Below are 22,238 nucleotides of genomic sequence, written 5' to 3' on the forward strand. Positions count from 1 at the left end.
TCATCGCGGACACCCCGTAGGTGGTGTAGTACCAGCCCTAGAGGGGGCTCGGTGAGCGCTGGGATAGCGCTCAGTGGCACCACGCGTGGCGTGCTGAGCTGACTCCTACAGGAGGGAGTGTGAGAGTGTCAGCCACTGGATGAGGTTACCCTAGGCCATGGCGCTCTGGTTGACCCTGGAAGGCACGTGACAAGTAAGATCTCCACAGGGGCCCCAGGTGGGGGCTAGGGGGTGGTCACGTGTAAGTGTGAGATCCTACGGGAAGGGTCGAGAAACGACAAGAGGTTTCATACTCTTTGGTTCTATTGGGTAAAGTCACGTAGGTGAAAACAACACAAGCGGCCTTCACCTGATGAAGGCCGCTTGTGTTGTGGCCGAAACGTCGTGATTTTTTGTTATTTTATTTTCACCTACGTGACTTTACCCAATAGAACCAAAGAGTATGGATCCTAGCAGTCACGAAAGCTTTAAATCTAGACAAGAGGTTTCTCGAAGGTGGTCGTGACTAAGGGCGGGGCCAGCCACGACCCAGGAGCATATAAACCGAGTCCGCACAGGGACCAGGGCTCAGCGTTGCTGTCGTCATCTGAAGATCTACGATCTACACACTACGGGGAGGGTTTCCACACAACTATTATTGTTATTATTCTGATCATTTTTTCTATCTACGTGGCTTTACCAAAAGACCCAAAGAATATGAATTCCTGCAGTAACGATCTACGTTCTACGTCCAAGAAGTCCCCAACACGTGGACGAGGACCCAAGCCAGGGTCTTGTCCGTTGTAGCTACTCCCAGTAACTAGCATAGTTAGCCTGGTGGTCCACCACCATAGGTTATCTGGTAAAGGGGCAGTAACCAAAGAGTATAGGGCAGTAACCCCTTTGTGTTAATGTGTTGGTGCTAATAAATGTGTTGCCTCCAAAAAGTACGTCTGCAACTCAGTTGAATCCACTACACATATACACACACGATTTAAAACCACTAAATCTTTTTTTTTATTTTACTAGATAAGGCACACTGAGCTATGTAGCTCTTTTTCAGAAGCGGCCTGTCCACAAACGATAGCTCAACGAAGTGGCTTATCTTGTGGAAATGTATAGCAGCAACAACTGATGTTCATTCTAAATGTGGAGGGGAAAACCGGAGGACCCGGAGAAAAATCGACACAACTACGGGGAGAGAGACACGCAAACTTCAAATATACAGGTGTCAGGGTCGAGAGCGAACCCACGACCTCCTGTATACCAGACGATGTAGTTAATATCTGCCAAAACGTAAACCCACATGACACACACATAGAGTGGGGGGGGGGGGGGGGGAGGATGACTGCCGATGGGACACGATATCCAAACTTTGCTCGTGTTGAACCGATGCTGCTGAAAGTATGCACACCCAAAGGCCGTGCGACTTATAGGGTATGTAAAACAGGCAACTTTCGTGACTGCAGGAATTCATATTCTTGGTTCTTTCGGTAAAGTCACTGATGAAGACCGCTTGTGTTGCGATCGAAACGTCGTGGGTTTTTTGCATTTATTTTAGATTTTTTTGTTTTCTATTTACGTGACTTACCAAAAGATCCAATAATATGTAAAACAAAGATTTGTGTTTTTTTATGTGCAGAGACAAATCGGGGGAAGGCGGCGAATTGTTTGTGCGCTTATTTCTAATGTAGCCAGGTGGAGCTAGGCGAGGGGCTGCGTGGTGCCGGCAGGGGTCACGTGGCGGGGCTCTTATAAAGGCGCAGTAACCAATTACGCGGCCTCCCCCGATCCCCGTCCGTGCCTCCAATACCACCCCTCGCTTATTATTTAAACACGGGCCGTGGCATTTGGATAAAGGGTGCGCATCCTGGGTGGGCCACCGCAACCCCTCCCTATTCCCCCCTCCCTCCCACCCATTCCCGGTCCGCCACACTCACGATTTACGTTTAATTCATCCCCACCAACACCATCGTCGGCCATGGTCAATCCACTGCTGGATGAAGGCCTCCTCCCTAATACGTCGTCCTCTCTCCCGGTGCCGTGATGATTATGAATAGGGGTCGGCAACCAAAGCAAGAAGAGACATTTTTTTCGAATTCGGTAAAAAAAAACCTCCCTCAATATTTCAACGGCCGGAATGCACTGTAGTGAATACGAGACGGTGGTTCTTAATGAGCCGCAGGTTGCTGACCCTTGCCCATGGTAAACTGGACTCCATGGTGAACTGGACTTCCATGGTCAGGATTAAGCAAGCAAAATAAATATTTTTTTTCGAATTTCAAGAGCCGAACTGCAGTCCTTAAAGAGCCGCAGGTTGCCGACCCCTATTGGTTAACAATTCACCCATCAACAGCTGCCCGAGACGGTGCACGCATCCCCTCGGGCGCCCTCCCCCCTCTCTTCGCTACCGCTGTGTAACAGTGAACTAGACAGCCAACTCACCGTGCCAAAAAGAGTTAATCAGACAATTCACCTCCTTCCCGTATACGTCTCCGCGCATACATTTGTTTTTTACACATCCCATTCAGGGCCGGATTAAGATTGTGTAAGTCCCTGGGCTACATGTACTGTGAGGCCCCCAATAATATATTTTCAAAAGGAAAACAAAGTTAAAGAAAAATGTAATTTATTTTCAGCATTCACAAATTAAATAACTTTTCACTTAATCTCTGGAGGCCCTCCAGCTGGCGGAGGACCCTGGGCTGCAGCCCCAAAAGCCCATGCCTTAATCCGGCCCTGATCCCATTAGCCGATCATGGTGCTGGATACATTACTCACTACGTGAGGTTATGGCCTTCATAGGCGCTTGCTAGCAACACTTGCCCCAGCAGTCTGTTACACGCTATACGGGGAATCTTTGTCTGTGGACTTAAGATGAGTTATATTAATCTTTGGTTTTATTCGGTAAAGTCACGTAGGTAAAAAAACAAATTAAAATAAAATGAAACAATTAAAACACGACGTTTCGGAGGCAACACAAGCTTCCGTCTTCAGGTGGAAACAGTCACAGCAGCGATTTTTTGCCGTGACTGTTTCCACCTGAAGACGGAAGCTTGTGTTGCCTCCGAAACGTCGTTTTGTTTCTTATATTTTAATCTGTTTTTTACCTACGTGATTTTACCGAATAAAACCAAAGATTATGAATTCTTGCAGTCACGAAAGCTTCAAATCTAGAATGAGTTATATTATTTTGCTGCTATAAATTTCCACATAAGCCACTTTGTTGAGCTATCATTTTTGGCCAGGTCGCATTTGAAAAATGGGTTAATACCTCGGTGGGCATCACCTGGTAAGATAAAAATGAAGTCTAGTTTTATTTGTACAGAAAATTTAAGCAATTTGTTTACCTTTTCTATACTTTGCACTCCTATCGTATTTTTTATTTTTTTGTTGTTGTAACGTTTTGACCCCGTGCTGGAGGTCTGTGATTTAGTACTTCATAGCTCATCGGATTCATCTAGAATATCAATCAATATTAATATGTCTATGCGTATTCGCGCGTCTGTCCATAACTGCACGAGGCACTCAGCTCCAGTATCGCAAACATCGCCACCTTTCTCTCACCCTCCCCATCCCAGACCCCAGTGCACGAGGGACCAGACTTTGCCTCGGCTTATCACATTGGCGGCTGCCGACACGCACAGCAGAAACGCAATGTGCTCGCGTGACTTACGCTGCCACTCAAAGACCCCATTCAGTGCACTGCGCCTGTCATTCATTTGCAATTCATGACGTGGGAGCGCGCGCGTTCGTGTGTGTCCGCGCCCGGGTGGGGAGCAGTGGTACAGCGGCTGGCGAACCTGGCCGAATTCGATTCCCGCTCACTGCTCAATATGCGGTGACCAATGTGAACAGATCCTGGGCCTCCCCTAGGTCGGCTCAACCTTAAATATATTAAGTTGTGTATAAAACATCAGTACTGGGGAGACAAATGCGGCCGAGCGTAGTGCTGGCCACACATCCCATCTGTGCTTCGAACAGCACTGCCCCCATAGTCTGCTCTTGTCCTTCTATACGTCTGTGCTCCCCACCTTCACACGAACCGCAATGACCAGCGTGGTGAAGTATGGTCAATTAATCCACATAACCGACCCGGCGTGGGCAGGCCCCTCATCCAGCGGTATATTGTGAAATGCGTGACCACGTATAGATCATCAGTTCATATGGTAAGTCCAGCTTCTCTAATGACAATGTAAAAACATAATCCTTTGTTAGCCACTTTATACAACGAACACGTAAGGCAAATGTCTAGAATTCTGAACACAATCATTTATTCAACCTTCACCATATAAAGCGAGACAAAACATTTAGCCAGGTTCAATCAACAGGAGCCGTCCTTTCCTGTTATTCAACATCACGTAAATAATTCGTTTCCCTGATTTCACGTTCGATGAAGAACCGCCGTATTATGGAAGGAGTTTCCACATCTTACAACCAAGATATCCATCTCGAATGCTGACGGCGACGCGTGTGGTCCACTTGGTCCGCAAACTCGAGTTTCGTGTCTCACGCGCACCACCTTCCGAGAAGCGAACACTTCCCACGACGTTGGACTCGGCGCTCGACATAACGCCCGGCTCATAATGGACAAGTCGGACACCGCTGAGACACCGCGCAACATGGATTCGGTGCAGCAGCAGTTATCAGCAGCGGCGGCTAGCAGCAGCGGCGGCGTCAGAACGCAAACCACCGTCTCAAGTAGCGGCACAGCAACAGCTGGACATGGGCATCCAGAAGTGTGAATATTATTTAAATATAATAAAATAAAGATATATAATCTTATTTTTTTAATATGAACAATTACTTATTTCTCCAGGCGGTAGTAGTTACCAAATACAGAGGTGGCTACGACACACAGTCTGTATTCCAGCACTAGAGGCAGTACAGAGGGCTGTATATGTATGTTGAACTTCTTTCGTAACGAACGTAAGCTAACCATGCTAATCGAAGGTGCGGGGGGAGGACAAGAGAGTTGGCGGATCACACAGAGATGTTGCGAAGCGCCCTTCCCGGAGCGCATACCCTGGCTCGCCAGTAACAATGTGGACTCCACCTGTTCCATCTGTATGGGATAGAGCGTTACCCCTTCGCACGCGTAGGTGTTCTCCAGGTGCTCCGGAATTCTGCCACTTATTAATTGTCTGATAAAACCTTTATATACAGGGTGGCCCAAGAGTTAGGACACACAGGGTCATTATATTCGTTTTAATAATTTAACAAACGTTCAAACTGACTTCCATCAACATGAACACGTGCAAGAATTATATTAGGAAATTAATTTAGACGTTTAAAAAAAGATTACACCGTGTAATCTTTGAACAATCATCAATTATGTTTCGTCTCACTTAATTCATGGTTCTTGGTCAAGTTTTGTAAATGACAAATTTGATGTATCCCCACAGGAAGAAGAAATATAGATATTAATAATGACAATAGATAACAAAACATTTAACACGTAGACTTTCGCGACCAATATTATTCATAATAAAGGTTTTTGGGTTAGATCGCGTCAGTATAAATGTGTCGTAACCCTCCACCACCCGACACAGCCAATAAGGTTTGTCACGTAAACAACACGCCAATTAGTTACTACAGCCCACCGGTGTGTTGGAGATTAATCCACATTTATAATTTGAATACGTCTCTGATCTCTGCACCTGATGTGTTTAGTGATTATGTCATTTTGCTCTATTTAAGAATGGAGGTAGATTGGTTCACTATTCTGGCAAACCGCCCAATGATGCTGGATGGGTCCGAGCATAAAGCTAGGACCCATCTTTAAGCGAGCTCTTGCCAATATAACAAAAAATAAACAATTAAATGTTTTAATAACCCTGTGTGTCCTGACTTCTGGGCCACCCGGTATAGAGAGCAGCAGAGCTTGGGCGATTGTTGGCACTCGCTCAGCTGGTGGCCACGTTCGCACTCGCTCGTCTGTAGCTCCTCCTCGTGTTTCCGAGTCGTCCTCTCTCTCTGAATATTGTATGGCGGCATGTTATACATTGAAATAATTATCATTAAAAAATAAAATAGGTTATTTTTCACACATCCCATCAGCCAAAGTCTTCCGGCAGTTAATTTATTTCAGCAGCAGTGCTTTAAGACAGCAATACCCTGGACTGGATTTAACATTCATTGTCTCATCAGCAGTCACGATCGCTTGAACCCAGGAGCGCGAGCTGAGCTTGGAGCAGCTTGATAAGAAAGAGACAGCGTTCTGCTGGGTGTGATTAAAGCCCTGGGCCATCAAAGACGATGGCTCCATGAAGCTAAATACGCAGACAATACACCTCTTTTACGTATCTGGCATTGTGGCTGATGGAATGTGTAAACGATGCTTGAAAAAAATAATGTAGAGGGCCAGATACGTGGAGACACTGTTTGCTTAGTTATTTTATTATAGTCTCCACGACACTCTTGATTAGGTTTTGTTGTATATCAAGGGTTTTGCGTAAAGCTAGGACCCATCTTTAAGAGGGCTCTTGCCTATAAATATCTGGCAGTTCACCACCATTGGCTCAGGAAATCCTGACTGATGATGAGACAATGAACGTCAAAACCAGCCTAGCGTTTATCTCATGATGAGCCAATGCTGCTGAAATTATGCACTCCCAGAAGGCCGTGTGGCTGATGAGGTGTAAAAAAAAAGTATATTTTTTCATGTGGAGGGACAGATAAAAGGAGATTAATCGTCTGCCCATCAATGAAGGGAAGTGACTTCTTGGATTCACTGCGGGCTGCGTCACCTCGCAGACAGAGCAATTACACCGCACGCGTCCCGCAAACCACTGATCCAATCAGCAGAGAAGTGCAAAATACAATTAATTGCTCAGAACTTTTAACTCAAACAAGACTTCTACTGTGCCCACAGTCCCCGGCTATTGCACCATAAACCCCAATCAGGACAAGCATCACTGGTGGCTACAAATGATGAGTTCGAATCTGGGAGTCAAACCCATCATCATTACTCTGGGGTTGATAAAAAATAAATAACTACTTTGCAGGAAAGTAGCATGGGTCATCCTATGGGAAGACTGACCTCTGCCATGGGAATGTAGAATTATCCAACACTGGCTCTGAGCTGACCATTGACCTGGATTGTAGGGAGCGGTGGCACAGTGGTTAGGGCACTGGACTACATACCCGGTGACCAGAGCTTAATTCCCGCTCACAATAGATGACGAATATCTGAACCGGTTCTGGGCCTCCCTTAGGTCGACTCAGTCTTAAATGAGTTACTGGTGCGGTGTGTAAACATCGCCGATTGGGAGTCAAAGGTAACCAGGCGTGGTGCTGGCCACCCACCCTCTCTTGTGCCATAACGGCCTTCATAGGTGCTCCCCAACAACACTTACCCCAACAGTTTGCTGAAGCTATACGGAAGATCTTTGTCTTTGTTACATGTGTGAATGTGGGTCGAATGTGTGCCTGTGTTAACATGTGTGTTAACGTGTGTGTGTTAGCGTGTGTGTGTGAATGTGTTATATAAATATCTACTCAGGGGTAACTGTTCAAATGCCCATACGAGACTGGAAACAATCTTGATTTGAATAATATTGGTCGCGAAAGCCTACGTGTTAAATTGATTTGAAGTGTTCGTGACTGCATTTGTCTCTCCTTGACATTCTAATTTCTCTGCCCCCCCTCACTCTCCCCCCCCTCACTCTCCCCCATGCCGCCGATCTCTATACCATAACTCGTCACAGAGGCGTTGTTTCTCTGTGTGTCTCTCTCACTGTAAATTTGTCTCTCTCCGAGCTTGCACCTGATGATGGATGCTTGTGCTGCAATCGAAACGTCATGGTCAATTTTTTTTTCTACGTGACTTTACCGAAAGAACCAAAGAGTGTTTGGAAACATTTGTAAAAAAAGTTAAATCTGGAAAATATATTTTAAATTACATTTCTACCCAGGCCCCATGGTGTCCATTGTGTGCACAGTGTCATCTCCAACTCCAATGTCATCTACCCCGTGTTCCTGGCCTCTGTGTGTGCTGTGTGACGAAAGTCCATCACCGGAAACGTCGCCGATAATACGCGCTATTCAACATTACTGACACGTGTGTCGAGTTTGTTATTTTAAGCTGAATTACAACGATTCCTAGGCTCAGGGTCAGACTTGCGCGTGCGAGGAGCAATGCTTTTCCGGGGTCGCCGGTTCGAATCGATCTTGGCGTGGCGGTTATAATGGGGTGCACGTTTCTTAAACGCCCCCCCCCACCACCTCTGCCCACCCATACAATTAATCGGGCTCACCACGGTCTACGATAGGCATTGTGTGTGGCGGAGTTGGAACCCTGACCTCTTCCAACACATCTGGTTAGTGTGTAAGAGATCAAACAGCACTCGAGATCTCCCTCTAGTGGAGGATTTTCCTTTGCCTTGAACACGGTCTTCCCACTGAGCTGGACGGCGTGGTCTGTGTGGTGTCGCCCACTGTGCATTGTGTGTGTGCATGGGCGAGTGGCTCCCTCTAGCGCAACCCGGACCAGCTGGGCAGATAGGAGACCCAGCCTCCTGACGTGCCACCCGAGTCCAGCTCCTCCTCTCCTAAACAACAACAAAAGCCATCATTCACTATGAAGCGGAGGTGACATCACCACAGCGACTGCGCCAGCCTTGGTGCACTTTGAGGCCATGTAAAGTGTCGAAGGCTTGCTGGCAGGAGGTCACGGGACAGACCCAGGAGAAACGGGTTGACTGGCTGTCTTGCTGCGTTTTAGCTGCCCAGTGCTCCACTCGTTGTTGCGAGCTTTGCTCCTCTGTTCATTGTTGTTGGAGGGCGACTGCCTCCAATTGCCCAGACGCATTCATCCCAAGACGCCTCCACAGAGGCTGGTCTTAACACCGCTGGTATCAGTCATCGGCAAGCCCCATCAGCTCTACATCGTCCTGCACCACATCGGCTCCATCTCTTCTCTAGAATGTGCCATGCCCATTTCGCCCCTTCTATCCATCCAAACAGAAGATGCTTTGACATATGGTGGCTGGACATGCGGGCTACATGACCCAGCCAACACAGCCTCGCTTGCCGGAGGTCATCAATATCTGTGAGATCCTCACATAATCCAGTCTAGTTAAACCCAGGATGGATCATAGGCAGGCCAGTATAGATGTCCCTTCAGAGGGATCCACGTTTCAGAAAGGGAGGCCATAATTGTGGCTGAGAAGACCTGGAGCTTTGTATGTAGCAGCCACAGGCCAGGCAGCTTCCACACAGTTATGCAGCCAAGGAATAGATAATATAATAACACTGAAATTATTAAAAGTGAAACCTCTGCTGTCGAAACGGACCGAGTCATTAGCACACTGCCCAGGTATGGAAACTTCTACACTCTTTCCACAACCGCCCCATCACTCATGGCGAGTTAAGAGTGTGGATTGTTTGTCGTTGCTTTGTTTTTGTCTGGCTAACGGTAAGGCCCCACCTCTTAGCGGTACATTAGTGGTTCAGTCTCCAACTCCTTCTCAGAATGAGCTGCAATTACGATATTTGCATCATGCATAGCATGGTTCACCAATATGGAGCAATCCCTTGACTGCATGCAGTTATAGATCAGCCTCCCATTGTTTCTGGAAAATGGAAATCCCTCTAATACAGCCATAAAAAGCTTCTCAAACTACGTGGTGTAAGAAGATATACAATTTTGTAGGAGCCAGAGGACATCCCTTTCACACCCCAAGGTGAAGGGGGAATGGCTAAGACTCCTGCCCAAGCAGCTTTACCCGGGGGCATGGTCACTATTATGAACATCCTTAACCACTGTACACACAGAAACACGCAAAAATACAAAACAAAGATTCCCATATAGCCTTCAACAGACTGTTGGGACAAGGTTTGTTAGGGAGCACCTATGAAGGCTGGCACCTTGCACCAGGGGGTTGGTGGTTATCACTACGCACAGCCACCTTTGTCTCGCCAGTGGCGATGTTTTTACAAACCAACCATCGTACTCATTTAAGGCTGAGTCGACCTAGGGGAGACCCAGGACCGGATTAGACATTCTCTGTCACCGTTATTTGTCGTGAGAGGGAATTGAACTCATTGACCGGATTCAGAGTGCAGAGTGCAGTGCACTAACCACTGTGCCACTGATCTCCACACACAGAAGCACACACACATGCACGCAGGGACGAAAACCACAGTTGATTAGACAGACGCATGCACGGAAAAACACACATGCACAGACAGAAACGCACCAAAACAAAACAAAGATCCCCCAGTAAAGCCAAAACAGACTGTTAGGGCAAATGCTGTTAGCGAGCTCCTATGAAGGCCAGCAAGGCAGACGAAGGGGTGGGTGGCGAGCATCATGCCTATCCGCCTATGTCTCTCCAGTCGCGATGTTTACGCACCGCACCAGGTAATAATTTGAGGCCAAGTCGACTTAGGGGAGGCCCACGACCGCTTCAGATAATCGTCACTAGTTTTGGCTGTGCGCGGGAATCGAACTCAGGTCGCCGGGCTCGTAGTGCAGCGCGCTAACCGCGATACTACCGCTCCCCACACAGAAAAACTCGCATGGGCAAAACCACGCATGCATGGTCGGAAACACACATGCACAGAAAGAAACACGCATGCACACACAGACAGAAACACACACCACGCACTCACGCACCGTTGGCAATGTGAGCGAGAAGGCCACGCTCCTCAGGGCTGAGCCTCAGCAGGGTGTGCAGCACGGGCAGCAGGGCCTGGCGCTCACTGCCCGGTGGCAGTGATACGAACTTGAGCAACACGTTCTTGAGGTACTCGAGGCTGGAGATGGCGCCGTTGCGCTCCGCGTTGCGTTCCAGCCTGCGCACCTCACTCTTGAGCACCTGCAGGGCGAGCGCGAGGCAAGCAGCAGGGTTTCCGCTTTAGTTGAGAAGAGGTGCCGCGGGGCGAGCATGCCACCGCGTGGCATGGACACCTGGGAAGCAGCTTCTGGGACGACAGAAGTCCTCTCTCTTTCTCTCCAACGTCACACGGAGCGCAGGAGAATCGGCGGTGTGAGAGAAGGGAGACATGAAATATGCGTGTCCCAGAGATGCTTACTAAGTTATGCAGAAGCGTGAGAATGATGACAGGGGGTCTATGGTGACAAGAATATTTCTCTAGAGTTTGTTTAGTTCACCAGGAGAGAGATGAAGATACCAGTATGAGTCTCATGAGTAAGAGTCACACGTGCAGTGACGTGCGGAGTGACACGTGGAGTGAGTGCGGAGTGAGGTGTGCAGTGAGGTGCGCAGTGACGTGAGGTGTAGAGTGAGGAGCAGAGTGAGGTGCCGAGTGAGGAGTGATCGGACAGTGCAGTGAGCGTGGGGCGGGCGTGGGGTGGGCGTGGGGCGAGCATGGGGCAAGCGTGGGGCGAACGTGGGGGTGAGGCCACCTTGATCTGCTCCAACAGGACAGCGTTGGTGGCCTCTGCCTCGTGCAGCACCTCGCTCAGGTGGTCGGCCCGGCGCGACGCGGCGCCCAGCGCCAACGCCAGCTGCTCGCTCGTCGGCTCCAGCCCCACGGGGCTCACTGGGGGCAGGGGCAGGAGCAGGGACAAAGGCAGGGGCAGCCACGTGTTACGTAATGAGAGCCAGGCGGACAAGTCAACACAATGGCGTGTTTTTTCCCACAAAATAAAATGTTTTCCCCATTGGGGTAGGTGCTAATGTTAGCGAACGCCTTTTTAGGTCGGCGCTCGAGTGGGTGGTGGGGCCAGCACCAAGGCTTGGCTGCCTTTTTCTCCCCAGTGGAAAAAATGTACACACCACACCAGGTACTCATTTTAGGCCAAGTCGACCTAGGGGAGACCCAGAACCTGCACGCATACTCGTCACTGATGTTGGTCGCGAGCGGGAATCGAACTCAGATCGCCGGGTTCGTAGCGTGGCACGCTAACCGCGACACCAATGCTGGTTAGTGCTTACCACTCTTGACATCTGTGCTGTTGAGGAGTTGCTCCAGCGAGGAAGACTGCTGTGGGGTGGGGGGCAGGGAGGGGGGGCACAGTGGGGCTCGGGGCCCTGATTCCTCCATCCCCTCCCCCTCTTCGCGAGCTGCCACACCCCACGAGCCCCCCGCCTCCAGCCCCTCCCGGGCCCCTGTTCGGCCTGGGGCCTGTGCTGAGGCCTGGGCTGCAGATTCAGGCAACGGGAGCGGGGGTTGTGTAGGGAGAATTAATCCTTTCCATTATTATTGAAAAAGGAGCCTTCTTGTTAGCATATGTATTCTGTTACTTGCATGCTCCGCAACAATGTTAACTATTACGATGGAAACTAATTGTGGACATTATAAAGCATGTGAAAAAAGCAAAAAAATGATAAACATTGAACGTGCTTTTGGGATGAATCGTTCGACTGTTGGGACAATTTTAAAGGATAAGGTGCGAATTATGCAAAATGTGAAAGGTTCTGTGGCAATGCAGTCCACGATTATTAGTAAGAAAAGAAGCATAGCGATTGAAGAAATGAAAAATTCTTGCGTGTGTGGCTGGAGGACCAGCATCAGCGTTGAATGCCTATAAGCCTTATGCTAATTCAGGAGAAGGCCTTGAGTTTTTTTGCAGATCTAAAGGCTAAACAGGGCGAGAGTGTTGCTGATGAGACATTTACTGCTAGTCATGGTTGGTTCCACAGATCTAAGGCTCGTGTGAACCTGCATAACATCAAAGTGAGTGGTGAGGCTGCCAGTGCTGGCAGAAAATTCCATATCGGTCATGCATTGTCAAAGAGGAAAAGAATATGCCAGATTTCAAGGCTGCGAAGGACAGGCTTACTCTCTTACTTGGTGGAAATGCTGCTAAGAACTGCAAACTGATACCCCTGTTAGTTTAATTTTTGACCCTGTTAGTTTGTCATGCCAAAAACCTAAGAGTCCTGAATAATATTGCCAAAGGTTCACTGCTTCTTGTGTGCTAAGTCTAACCCTAAGGCCTGGGTGACTCAGGCCCTCTTCGAAGATTGTTTTTTCCCATCACTTTGTAACTGAAGTGGAAATATACTGCAACAATAACAACCTGCCCTTCAAGAACCTGCTGTTACTAGATAATTCCCCTAGTCAGCCATCTGTCCTGGGCAGTTACCATGCTAACATCCAGGTGGTGCATTTGCCTCCCAATAACACTTCTCTCCTGCAACCTATGGGCCAAGGTGTCATATCTACTTTCAAGAGATGTTACCTGCGGAGAACTTTCAGAAGGCTGTGAAGGCTACAGGAGGGGAAAGTGGAGTGACGCTGAAACAGTTCTGAAAGGACTATAACATTTACAAGGCAGTTAAGAACATTGATGCTTCCTGGCATGAGATCACAGCTCCCAACATGAATAGTGTGTGGAAGCAACTCTGCCCCCAGTTTGTTCCTGACTTTTAGGGATTTCAGGAGACTACGGATTCAGTGATCAACAAGCTGGTGGATATGGTCAAGGAACTGCAATTGGATCTGGAGGAAGAAGATTTCCAGGAATTGTTGGAATGCCACACTCAGAAGTTGACCAACAATGATTTGATGGAACTGGAGTCACACAGGGTGGAGGATGAGGTCACTGAGGAGGAACAGGAGGCCGAGCAACCTAAAGGGTTCAACACCAAACAGCTGGCTGAAGGTTTCAGCATGATTGAGAAGGCACTGGCCTGTTTTGAGTCTTAGGACCCAAACACTGAAAGGTTTACCAAGGTGTCAGCAGCTGTTCATGATGCTAATGCCTGTTAGAAGTTGATTTATCAAGAGAAAAAGACAACTGTGCAGACATGTCTTGGTAAGTTTTTCAAAACACAAGCACCAAAGGGAATTAGCATCAATATCTACAACACATAAAGAACCAGTGGCATCTACATCTGCAAAACATGGAGAACCAGTGGGATCTACATCTGGAGAACATGAAGAACCAGTGGCATCTACATCTACAGGAGATTATACAACTTTTAAAGTCATTCTCCGTGTTTGGTGTACATGCCGTACTCTACTAACTGTTGGTCACCTAATATACAAACCTATAACCCATAATTTCAACCTGTCCATCAAAGAAGCATTCCTATGTTTGTCCACTTCACAAAGTGGACCCTAAAGATGATCCAAATAACTACCGACCTATCTCAATTTTGTTCCCGTTAATAAAAAAAATGTGAAAAATCATTGAACGACCAAATTAGTAGTTTCCTGTCCACCAACAATCTATTACATATTCTTGGTTCTTTCGGTAAAGTCACGTAGAAGGGAAACAATAAAATAATAAAAATATAAAACAATAAAATTATCACGACGTTTCGACTGCAACAAAAGCAGTCATCATCAGGTGTGAAAACCACAAGAAAATGTTCTTGTTGTGGTTGTTGTGGTTTTCAAACCTGATGATGACTGCTTGTGTTGCAGTCGAAACGTCGTGATAATTTTATTGTTTTATATTTCTATTATTTTATTGTTTCCCTTCAATGTGGAACCCCTTTTGTTATCAAACAGTGTTAGGATAACAAAAGGGGTTCCACAGGGTTCCATCCTCGGCCCCCTCTTGTTCTCTCTTTATGTCAATGACTTGGGCACTGACCTGGATCATTTCAGGGTAAATCTTTTTGTAGATGACACGATACTGATTACTGCTGGACGCTCTCCGGATGACGTGATTGCTAAGCTCCAGGGTGATTTCAACAACTACAACATCAGATAGTTGCTCTTAAACTAGTCCTGAATACCTCCAAAACCAAGGTGCTATGCTTCTCACCAGGACTAAAGCAGAAAGCAATTTTTCCCCAATTACATTCCTTAAATAATTATCAAATAGAGCAAGTCAAGATCTATAATTATCTTGGGGTCATCCTGGATTCAAAACTGAATTTTGAAGATCACATTGATTATATTGGTAAAAAGACAAAAATAAAAATTGGTTTTCTGTATCAACACAAGCACTGCTTCCCCCCTATGTTCCGTTTGGAATTGATAAAAGCTACCATACTGCCTCTACTTGATTACTGTGACATCGTGTATACATCTGCCCCAAGTACTGTACTGAAGAAGCTTGACTCAATTTATCACTCGGCCTTAAGATTTGCATTGAACTGCCCATATAGGACTCACCACTGTGATCTTTACATTAGGTCAAACTTAACATCTCTTAATGTCCGACGGCTTGTGCACCAGATCTTATTTATTCACGATGTACTTCGCAGATTACCTGCTGGATCTCCTCTCTGTTTCAAAGAACAAATTTGACCTAAGGTCTTCGCTCATTTACCAGCTTCACATTCCCTATTGCCGTACAAATACTGGAAGAAGGGCCTTTGCTATTGATGCCCCCAGGGTCTGGAATGCTATTGCCAATAAACTGCAACTTGAATCACTACCTATGAGATATTCACTCAAAACTGCTCTAGAGGAGTTGTACACCCCTAGCTGCCACTAAAATAAAATGTTTCGCTCCGGATGACCGCTGCAAAGTATGATCTGTTTTGATTTAATGTGCTGATCTTAAAGGTGCATTGAAAAATGTTGATACTCCGATTGATGCTCCTGTTGTTGTGGAGTGACTCATGCAGCCAGCTATGGCTGCAGGGTTTGGTGGTACATGTAGTTTATGTCGTTTATTGTGAAAATTCGGTCACAGTTCCTATGATCACTGTTACATTGCTTTTATGGCTTTATTTTGGTGATTTTGAAAAGTTTTGGTTTGGCCATGTTTGGGTAAAGTCACGTAGGTGAAAATAAAATAACAAAAAATCACGACGTTTCGGCCACAACACAAGCGGCCTTCATCAGGTGAAGGGACGGGACTGTCTGGAGGACAGCGCTGGAGTGGAAGAAGCCACGCTCAGATCACGACCTTTAAGCTGTGTGAGAAGAAAAACACCAAGCGCCTTGACAAAGGAATTAGCATATAATTTAGCATTGAAATGGATCATTGAAATAGCTAAGTTAAAGTATACACATCCGCAGAGGTACCCCTTGACAAAGGAATTAGCATAGAATTTAGCATTGAAATAGCTGAGTGATTAGCTTGTAACTGGTCACAGAAATAGCTGTTAAAGTTAGAGCATATACATTCACCGAGACACCTAGTACTCATCAAACAGGAGAATTTAGCGAAACACAACCACGCTCAGGCAGCGGACCTTTAAACTGTGTGCGAGCAAACAAGGTGTTCTGACAAAGAAATTAGCATAAAAATTAGCATTTGATTGGCGGATTTTAGGAAAGAGGTGGTGTACGTGCCGGTGGACTTGCCGTTTGGCGCGGGGGGGGGGGGAAGGGGGGGAGGGGGAGTTTACCTATTGATGGTGTGAAAAGGGGGAATTTATAAGAGCTGCGAAAGTTTGGGGTACCACTACTTGAAAAATATACTGTACCATTGAAATTAGTTTAATGTTTAGTTCGATTTAGAACATCTTTCCAATGGTTGCTTAATTTTCTCCGATACCAAGGTTCTTTGCAAACCCACGGGCTTTTATCAGAGATTTGTTCATGAAGCAATTCAGATCTACAAAGACAGACACAATTTCAACCGAGAGGATGGTTTCAAATTAAGCAACCATTGGAAAGATGTTCTAAATCGAACTAAACATTAAACTAATTTCAATGGTACAGTATATTTTTCAAGTAGTGGTACCCCAAACTTTCGCAGCTCTTATAAATTCCCTTTTCACACCACCAATAGGTAAACTCCCCCTCCCCCCCTTCCCCCCCCGCGCCAAACGGCAAGTCCAACGGCACGTACACCACCTCTTTCCTAAAATCCGCCAATCAAATGCTAAATTTTTATGCTAATTTCTTTGTCAGAACACCTTGTTTGCTCGCACACAGTTTAAAGGTCCGCTGTCTGAGCGTGGTTGTGTTTCGCTAAATTCTCCTGCTTGATGAGTACTAGGTGCCTCGGTGAATGTATATGCTCTAACTTTAACATAGCTATTTCTGTGACCAGTTACAAGCTAATCACTCAGCTATTTCATTGCTAAATTCTATGCTAATTCCTTTGTCAAGGGGTACCTCTGCGGATGTGTATACTTTAACTTAGCTATTTCAATGCTAAATTATATGCTAATTCCTTTGTCAAGGCGCTTGGTGTTTTTCTTCTCACACAGCTTAAAGGTCGTGATCTGAACGTGGCTCTTTCACTCCAGCGCTGTCCTACCAGACAGTCTCGTCCCTTCACCTGATGAAGGCCGCTTGTGTTGTGGCCGAAACGTCGTGATTTTTTGTTATTTTATTTTCACCTACGTGACTTTACCCAATAGAACCAAAGAGTATGGATCCTAGCAGTCACGAAAGCTTTAAATCTATAATTGGCCATGTTTGTTTGTTGTAGTATGGAGTTAGACTGATGGCCTTAATCTAAGCTGTCTTGTGGTTGTTGTTGTTTGACTTGCATCCCACTGGGATTTTTGCACACAGCGTTGGTGTACGGTGCTTTTTCTGCAATATTTTGCTGTCTTTTCTTGGATTTTCTGTTTGTACATAGTCACATAGTCACTTTAAGATGTTTTCTTGTTCATGTTTTTATTTTTTGTTTGTTGCGGTTGCACCCGATTCAAGAGCCGAATGGCTCACAGGGCTATACCAAATAAATGAAACTGAAAACATGTTTGGAATCGACAGCAATAAAGTTGGACTTGCGAACAAATCGACAAAGGAACAGACCTCTGGAACCTAACTCGTTCGTAAGTAGGAGTCCCTGTACTGCTGAGAATCCGATAACGCACTTCGAAGAGGCCGAGTGTGCGGCTAATGGGATGTGTAAAATCGAATGTATTTTTATTTATGTGGAGGCACAGATGTGCGAAGCAGGTGTTTGTTCAATGAATGTATGTTAAACTTCTTTTGCACCGTACAAAATCAAGCGTGCTCACTGTAGGTACGGGGAAGGACAATAAACTGAACACAAAAAGCCAGTTCTAAACAAATTAGTTTAGAACTGGCAAATCTTAAAGTGGCTTCCAATATCAGAAGGAAGAGCGTTTCAGACTCCTGCAGAAGCGCATCTAAAAGCGCTGCGTGATGCGGTGACCATCTTTGTACGATAGCCAGCCACCCCTCACTGGAGCAGCTCCTCCACTCATGTTTGGTTTAGGGTTGTGTATGTGTGCGTGCTCGCGTGTGTGCGCGTGCGTGTGTGCACGTGCGTGCGTGGCTTCACCCGTTACCGCCGGGCTGCTGGCTCCGAGCGCCTGTGCCTCAAGACGGCTCACTCGGCCGTGCATGTCGTGAGCGGCGCGGCGACTCTCGTCCCGTTCCGCCTCCGCTCGCTTCACCTGCGCCCGCATGGGGGGGGGGGGGTCACCGGACGTTGAACCGTTTAAGATTTTGCCACACACGCAGAAACGTCAGCAGCACCGGATGCAATGCATTTAGGCTCTTTAGCCTCTTTGGACTTCTTTCACAGACCGCACGTAGCCAACCGCGCTCATTGAAGGTGCGGGGAAGGAACAGAAACTAAACACCAAAAGCAGTTCCAATGGCTTCTTAATATCAGAAGGAAGAGCGTTCCAGGTGGCCGCAGAAGCGCATTGGAAAGCACGCGACGTGGTGACCGCCTTTACGCATCTCCACAGGTGAGACAAAGGCGCAAGGGCATAGTGCCGGCCACCCATCCACCCCTCCCCGTGTGCTTTGCCGGCCTTCATACTCGCTAACAGCACTTGCCCCAACAGTCTGTTAATGCTATAGGGGAGGATCTTTGCCTTTTTTGGAGACCAGGGTGCCACGGTGGCGAGATGTTAATCCCCTCTGAGAAGAGCGTGAAGCAGCAACAGTGGGTGTGTAATGGTCAGCACACTCGTCATACAATCTACAGGTCACCGGTTGCTTTCCATCTCCCGGCTCGGCAGCTGAAACAATGAGCCAAGTTTCTTAAATCTCCACGCCCACCGCTTCTGTCCGCCCCTTCTACCAGCAGTGGCGCGAGCGAGCAACTGTAGGGGCTACGCCTGTTACCGTTTAACTGCTGAAACGAAGGTGAGAGACGAACCAAGCGGTGATTTAGGCCTTCGTGCCATTTGTGCGTCCGTCCATGCGTGCCAATTGTTGTGTGTATGTTCGTTACACAACATTCCACTGGAAAACGGTTACCGGGTTCCCGAGTAAGAAGAGACGGTAATTGACTTGGAAAACGGCTACCGGCTCGTTTAACACGCAGTAGGCTTCCGCGACCAATGTTACTTGCGTAAATATGAGTGTCGTTAAACCTGCCACCACCTGACACAGTTGTCGTTTAACAGCTGCAGCCATTACCACTTTCCCTGTGGCCCTTATACGAATATTAATAACAATAATAATCAACTATCTATACCCTTTGTCATTATATAACTTGCTGACCTGCGCCTAGTTGACATCTGTGAAAAAAGAGCGTTATAGCTCATCGGATTCCTCCAGTCTAAATAAATATTTTTTTATATATTTCACACATCTGGTGACAGCCACAACTCTGGCTGTCACCAGATGATGCTAGCTAACGTCGTAAACCCACAACATTTACATTTACAATGTTGTGGGTTTATTTTCCAACACACCAGTGTGATGAACGAGTAAAGAAATGTTATTTCTGCTTACATGACAAACCTTACTAATTGGCGGTATCAGGTATTGGCGGGTTTAACAACATTATATTTCCGTGATCGAACCCAAAACACCTCAATTATAGATATTGGTCGTGAAAGCTTCCGACTACTACGTATTAATTAGAATGGCACCCCCCCCCCAGTGGCAGCTGTCAATGTGCGGCACAAGGTGACTCAGCACCTGGACTACGAGCGGGTGTTATCCTTGCTAGTTGGGAGCGATGAAGGCTGCTGCGTATCATCCCATTTGAGCGGTAACCTTTCTAAGTTGGTCAATATGAACCATGACGCCAGCACACAACGGCCTATTCATTTAAAATTACGTCACAGGAACTTTAATGTCCACTGTGAAGCAGAAGCCTCGGATTGTATGTTTAGTCCAGACAGTGGATCGTTACACCATGGTGGCAGCTCCCTCGGTTAGTTAAAAAGGTGAATCGTTCTGTTTATTGCTATAGATATTTCTATCTGTGCAACAAAGCGGAAACCAAATATATGTATGCCGGCATGTCATGCAGTTACCGGTAAAGCAAACAAAATTATTTGAACAAAACTAATTCATCAAGGCATGAAGCGAGGCGATGGTGGTGGTGATTAAACTATACCAAGGTCCTGGAAGGAAGCATTGGCTGTGCCATTGGCAATGGGACCAGGGAAATGGAAAAAACATTGCAATATGTGATAGAATTAGTGGCACTAGGTGTAATAACAATGAAGAGTCTAAAATCTGAGACTCACACTGGACCCATAGACTTACACGGGTCCCCACAGACTTACACGGGTCCCCACAGAATTACACGGGTTCCACAGAATTCAGAATTGCATGGCACCCACAGACTTACAGGGGACCCACAGAATTACATGGCACCCACAGATTTACACAGGATGCCTTACCTGTTCTTTCAATGCTCCTTTCTCGGACTCACTCTGAGCTCTGAGCGTCGTGATGGAGCTCGTCAGCTCTGCACGCAGACACGCGCACTCAGCCCGCACCGCAGTCAACCTGCACAGAACAACAAATACAAAGATTCCCCCCCCCCCGGGTAGCCTTAGGAAACAGTTGGGGCAAGTTCTGTACGTGGGCACCGATGAAGGGCGGCATGGCGCACTGTGTGTGTGACGTGGTCAGCACCACGCCCAGCTGCCATCTCCCCATTGCTGATGTTTACACATCGCACCAGGTACTCATTTAAAGCTGGGTCAACCTAATTTTGACCTCCTGCCAGCGAGCCTTCGACACTTCACGTGGTCTCAAAGCGCACCCAGCATGGCACAAGCGCCATGGTGACAACACCGCCAATTAGTGGTGAACGGTGGTTATTGTTATTATTGTTATATCTGGTACAGATACAATGGAAGGCTGATTAATGGCCCAGTGCAGTCAGGGGATGGCTCCCTACTGTTGACCTGAAGTGTGCTACAAAGAGATGGGACATTACCATCAGCCTTACAAAAACAAAGCACCTGCCTGGATGTTTTGTGTTATGGGGCAGTTGTGGAGAGGTTTTCATACCTGGGCAGTGTGCTTATGACCGGTTTGACAGCAGAGGTCTCACTCTGAATCAGGGTATTTTATGACATAAAATATAGTAAAACCTCTTTCTTTGTGGATTTTTCTTAAAAGAAATTCGATTATTTGCCATTTTATATTTGTACACCGCATTGTCGGGAGGGGGAACTTGCGCTGTGTAGGAGCGGTGGTTTTGTTTTACTTAATTCACTGGGTCTAAGCGTCAGGTGAGTGGAGGAAATGTGAGCAACAGTAAAATGCAGAAGTGATGAATTTAACTCAAAAGGCAGAATTGTTGGATAAATTTGCTCGTGGTGATGGTGTATTTGCTGACCATCATCATCACACCATCTTCCAAGGTAAATTAAACTTCCAAATCTACAGTATAATGTATGTTTTATTTAATAGTAGCGGTAAGTACCCGGCGTTGCCTGGGCGAAAAAGACAGACACACACATCGACTTACACACACTTTCTATGTACATGAGTTTAGTGGAAGAAGCAAGGAACAGAAATATAATTTGTCCGCACACAAATATTAAGATTGTAATATTAGCAAGGTGATTATTGAAAAAATACATTTCTATCAAGGTGATTTGACACAGAAAAAAGGGATGCAGAGCAAGTTAATAATCAAATAATATTCTTGGTTATTTCGGTAAAGTCACGTAGAAGGGAAATAATAAAATAGTGTGAGTGTTTTTTTTTTATTTCCCTTCTATGTGACTTTACCGAAAGAACCAGGAATATGAATCCCTGCAGTCACGAAAGCTTTAAATCTAAATCAAATAATAGTTGTGAGCACACAAACGAAAATGTGAATATTTTGAAGGTGATTATAAAAATACCAGGTTTCTGTGTACAAGAGTTGAGCGAAAGAAGCAAGGAATACAAAAAATAGTTGTCTGCACACAAACATTATTAATGTACATTGATTGTGTCTTTCGGTAAAGTCACGTAGATAGAAAAATAATGAAAAGTGTAAAAAATATCACAATACCATACAACAACCGCCATTCGGCACTAAGTGGCGGTGACGTCACCACGAGGCTTGTAGCAGGCTATGTGCACCTTAAAGCCACGTGATGTGTCCAACGCTCGCTGGCAGGAGGTGACGGGGCAGACCCAGATGCCACAAGTCGACTGACTGAGACGACTGGCTGATGCACCACCTGTGCCCTCTATTGTGCCAACTTGCTGTGTTTTAGCCACCCGGCGCTCCGCTCATTGTTGTG

General features: G+C 46.5%; 1 protein-coding gene across 2 annotated transcripts in view; it reads right to left on the reverse strand.

The window, feature by feature from the left end:
- Positions 1 to 4,231: 4,231 nt before the first annotated feature.
- GCC2 (GRIP and coiled-coil domain containing 2) overlaps positions 4,232 to 22,238 on the reverse strand; it is a 91,832-nt gene continuing 73,825 nt past the window's right edge. Inside the window, exons 17-22 of one of the 2 annotated variants that reach the window (XM_032972008.2) lie at positions 20,388 to 20,496; positions 18,074 to 18,188; positions 11,886 to 12,092; positions 11,354 to 11,490; positions 10,601 to 10,802; positions 4,232 to 8,531 (exon numbers count right to left, since the gene is read on the reverse strand). In XM_032972008.2, the coding sequence (XP_032827899.2) occupies positions 8,455 to 8,531; positions 10,601 to 10,802; positions 11,354 to 11,490; positions 11,886 to 12,092; positions 18,074 to 18,188; positions 20,388 to 20,496 (847 nt within the window). In that variant the 3' untranslated portion in view covers positions 4,232 to 8,454. Of the gene's footprint in view, positions 8,532 to 10,600; positions 10,803 to 11,350; positions 11,491 to 11,885; positions 12,093 to 18,073; positions 18,189 to 20,387; positions 20,497 to 22,238 lie in introns of those variants that run through there. The other variant, XM_076074280.1, reaches the window with a different exon arrangement.

Source organism: Petromyzon marinus, chromosome 47 (genome assembly GCF_048934315.1).
Source record: "Petromyzon marinus isolate PM22_M1 ecotype Great Lakes invasive population chromosome 47, UKy_Petmar_22M1.pri1.0, whole genome shotgun sequence".
Lineage (NCBI taxonomy): Eukaryota > Metazoa > Chordata > Hyperoartia > Petromyzontiformes > Petromyzontidae > Petromyzon > Petromyzon marinus.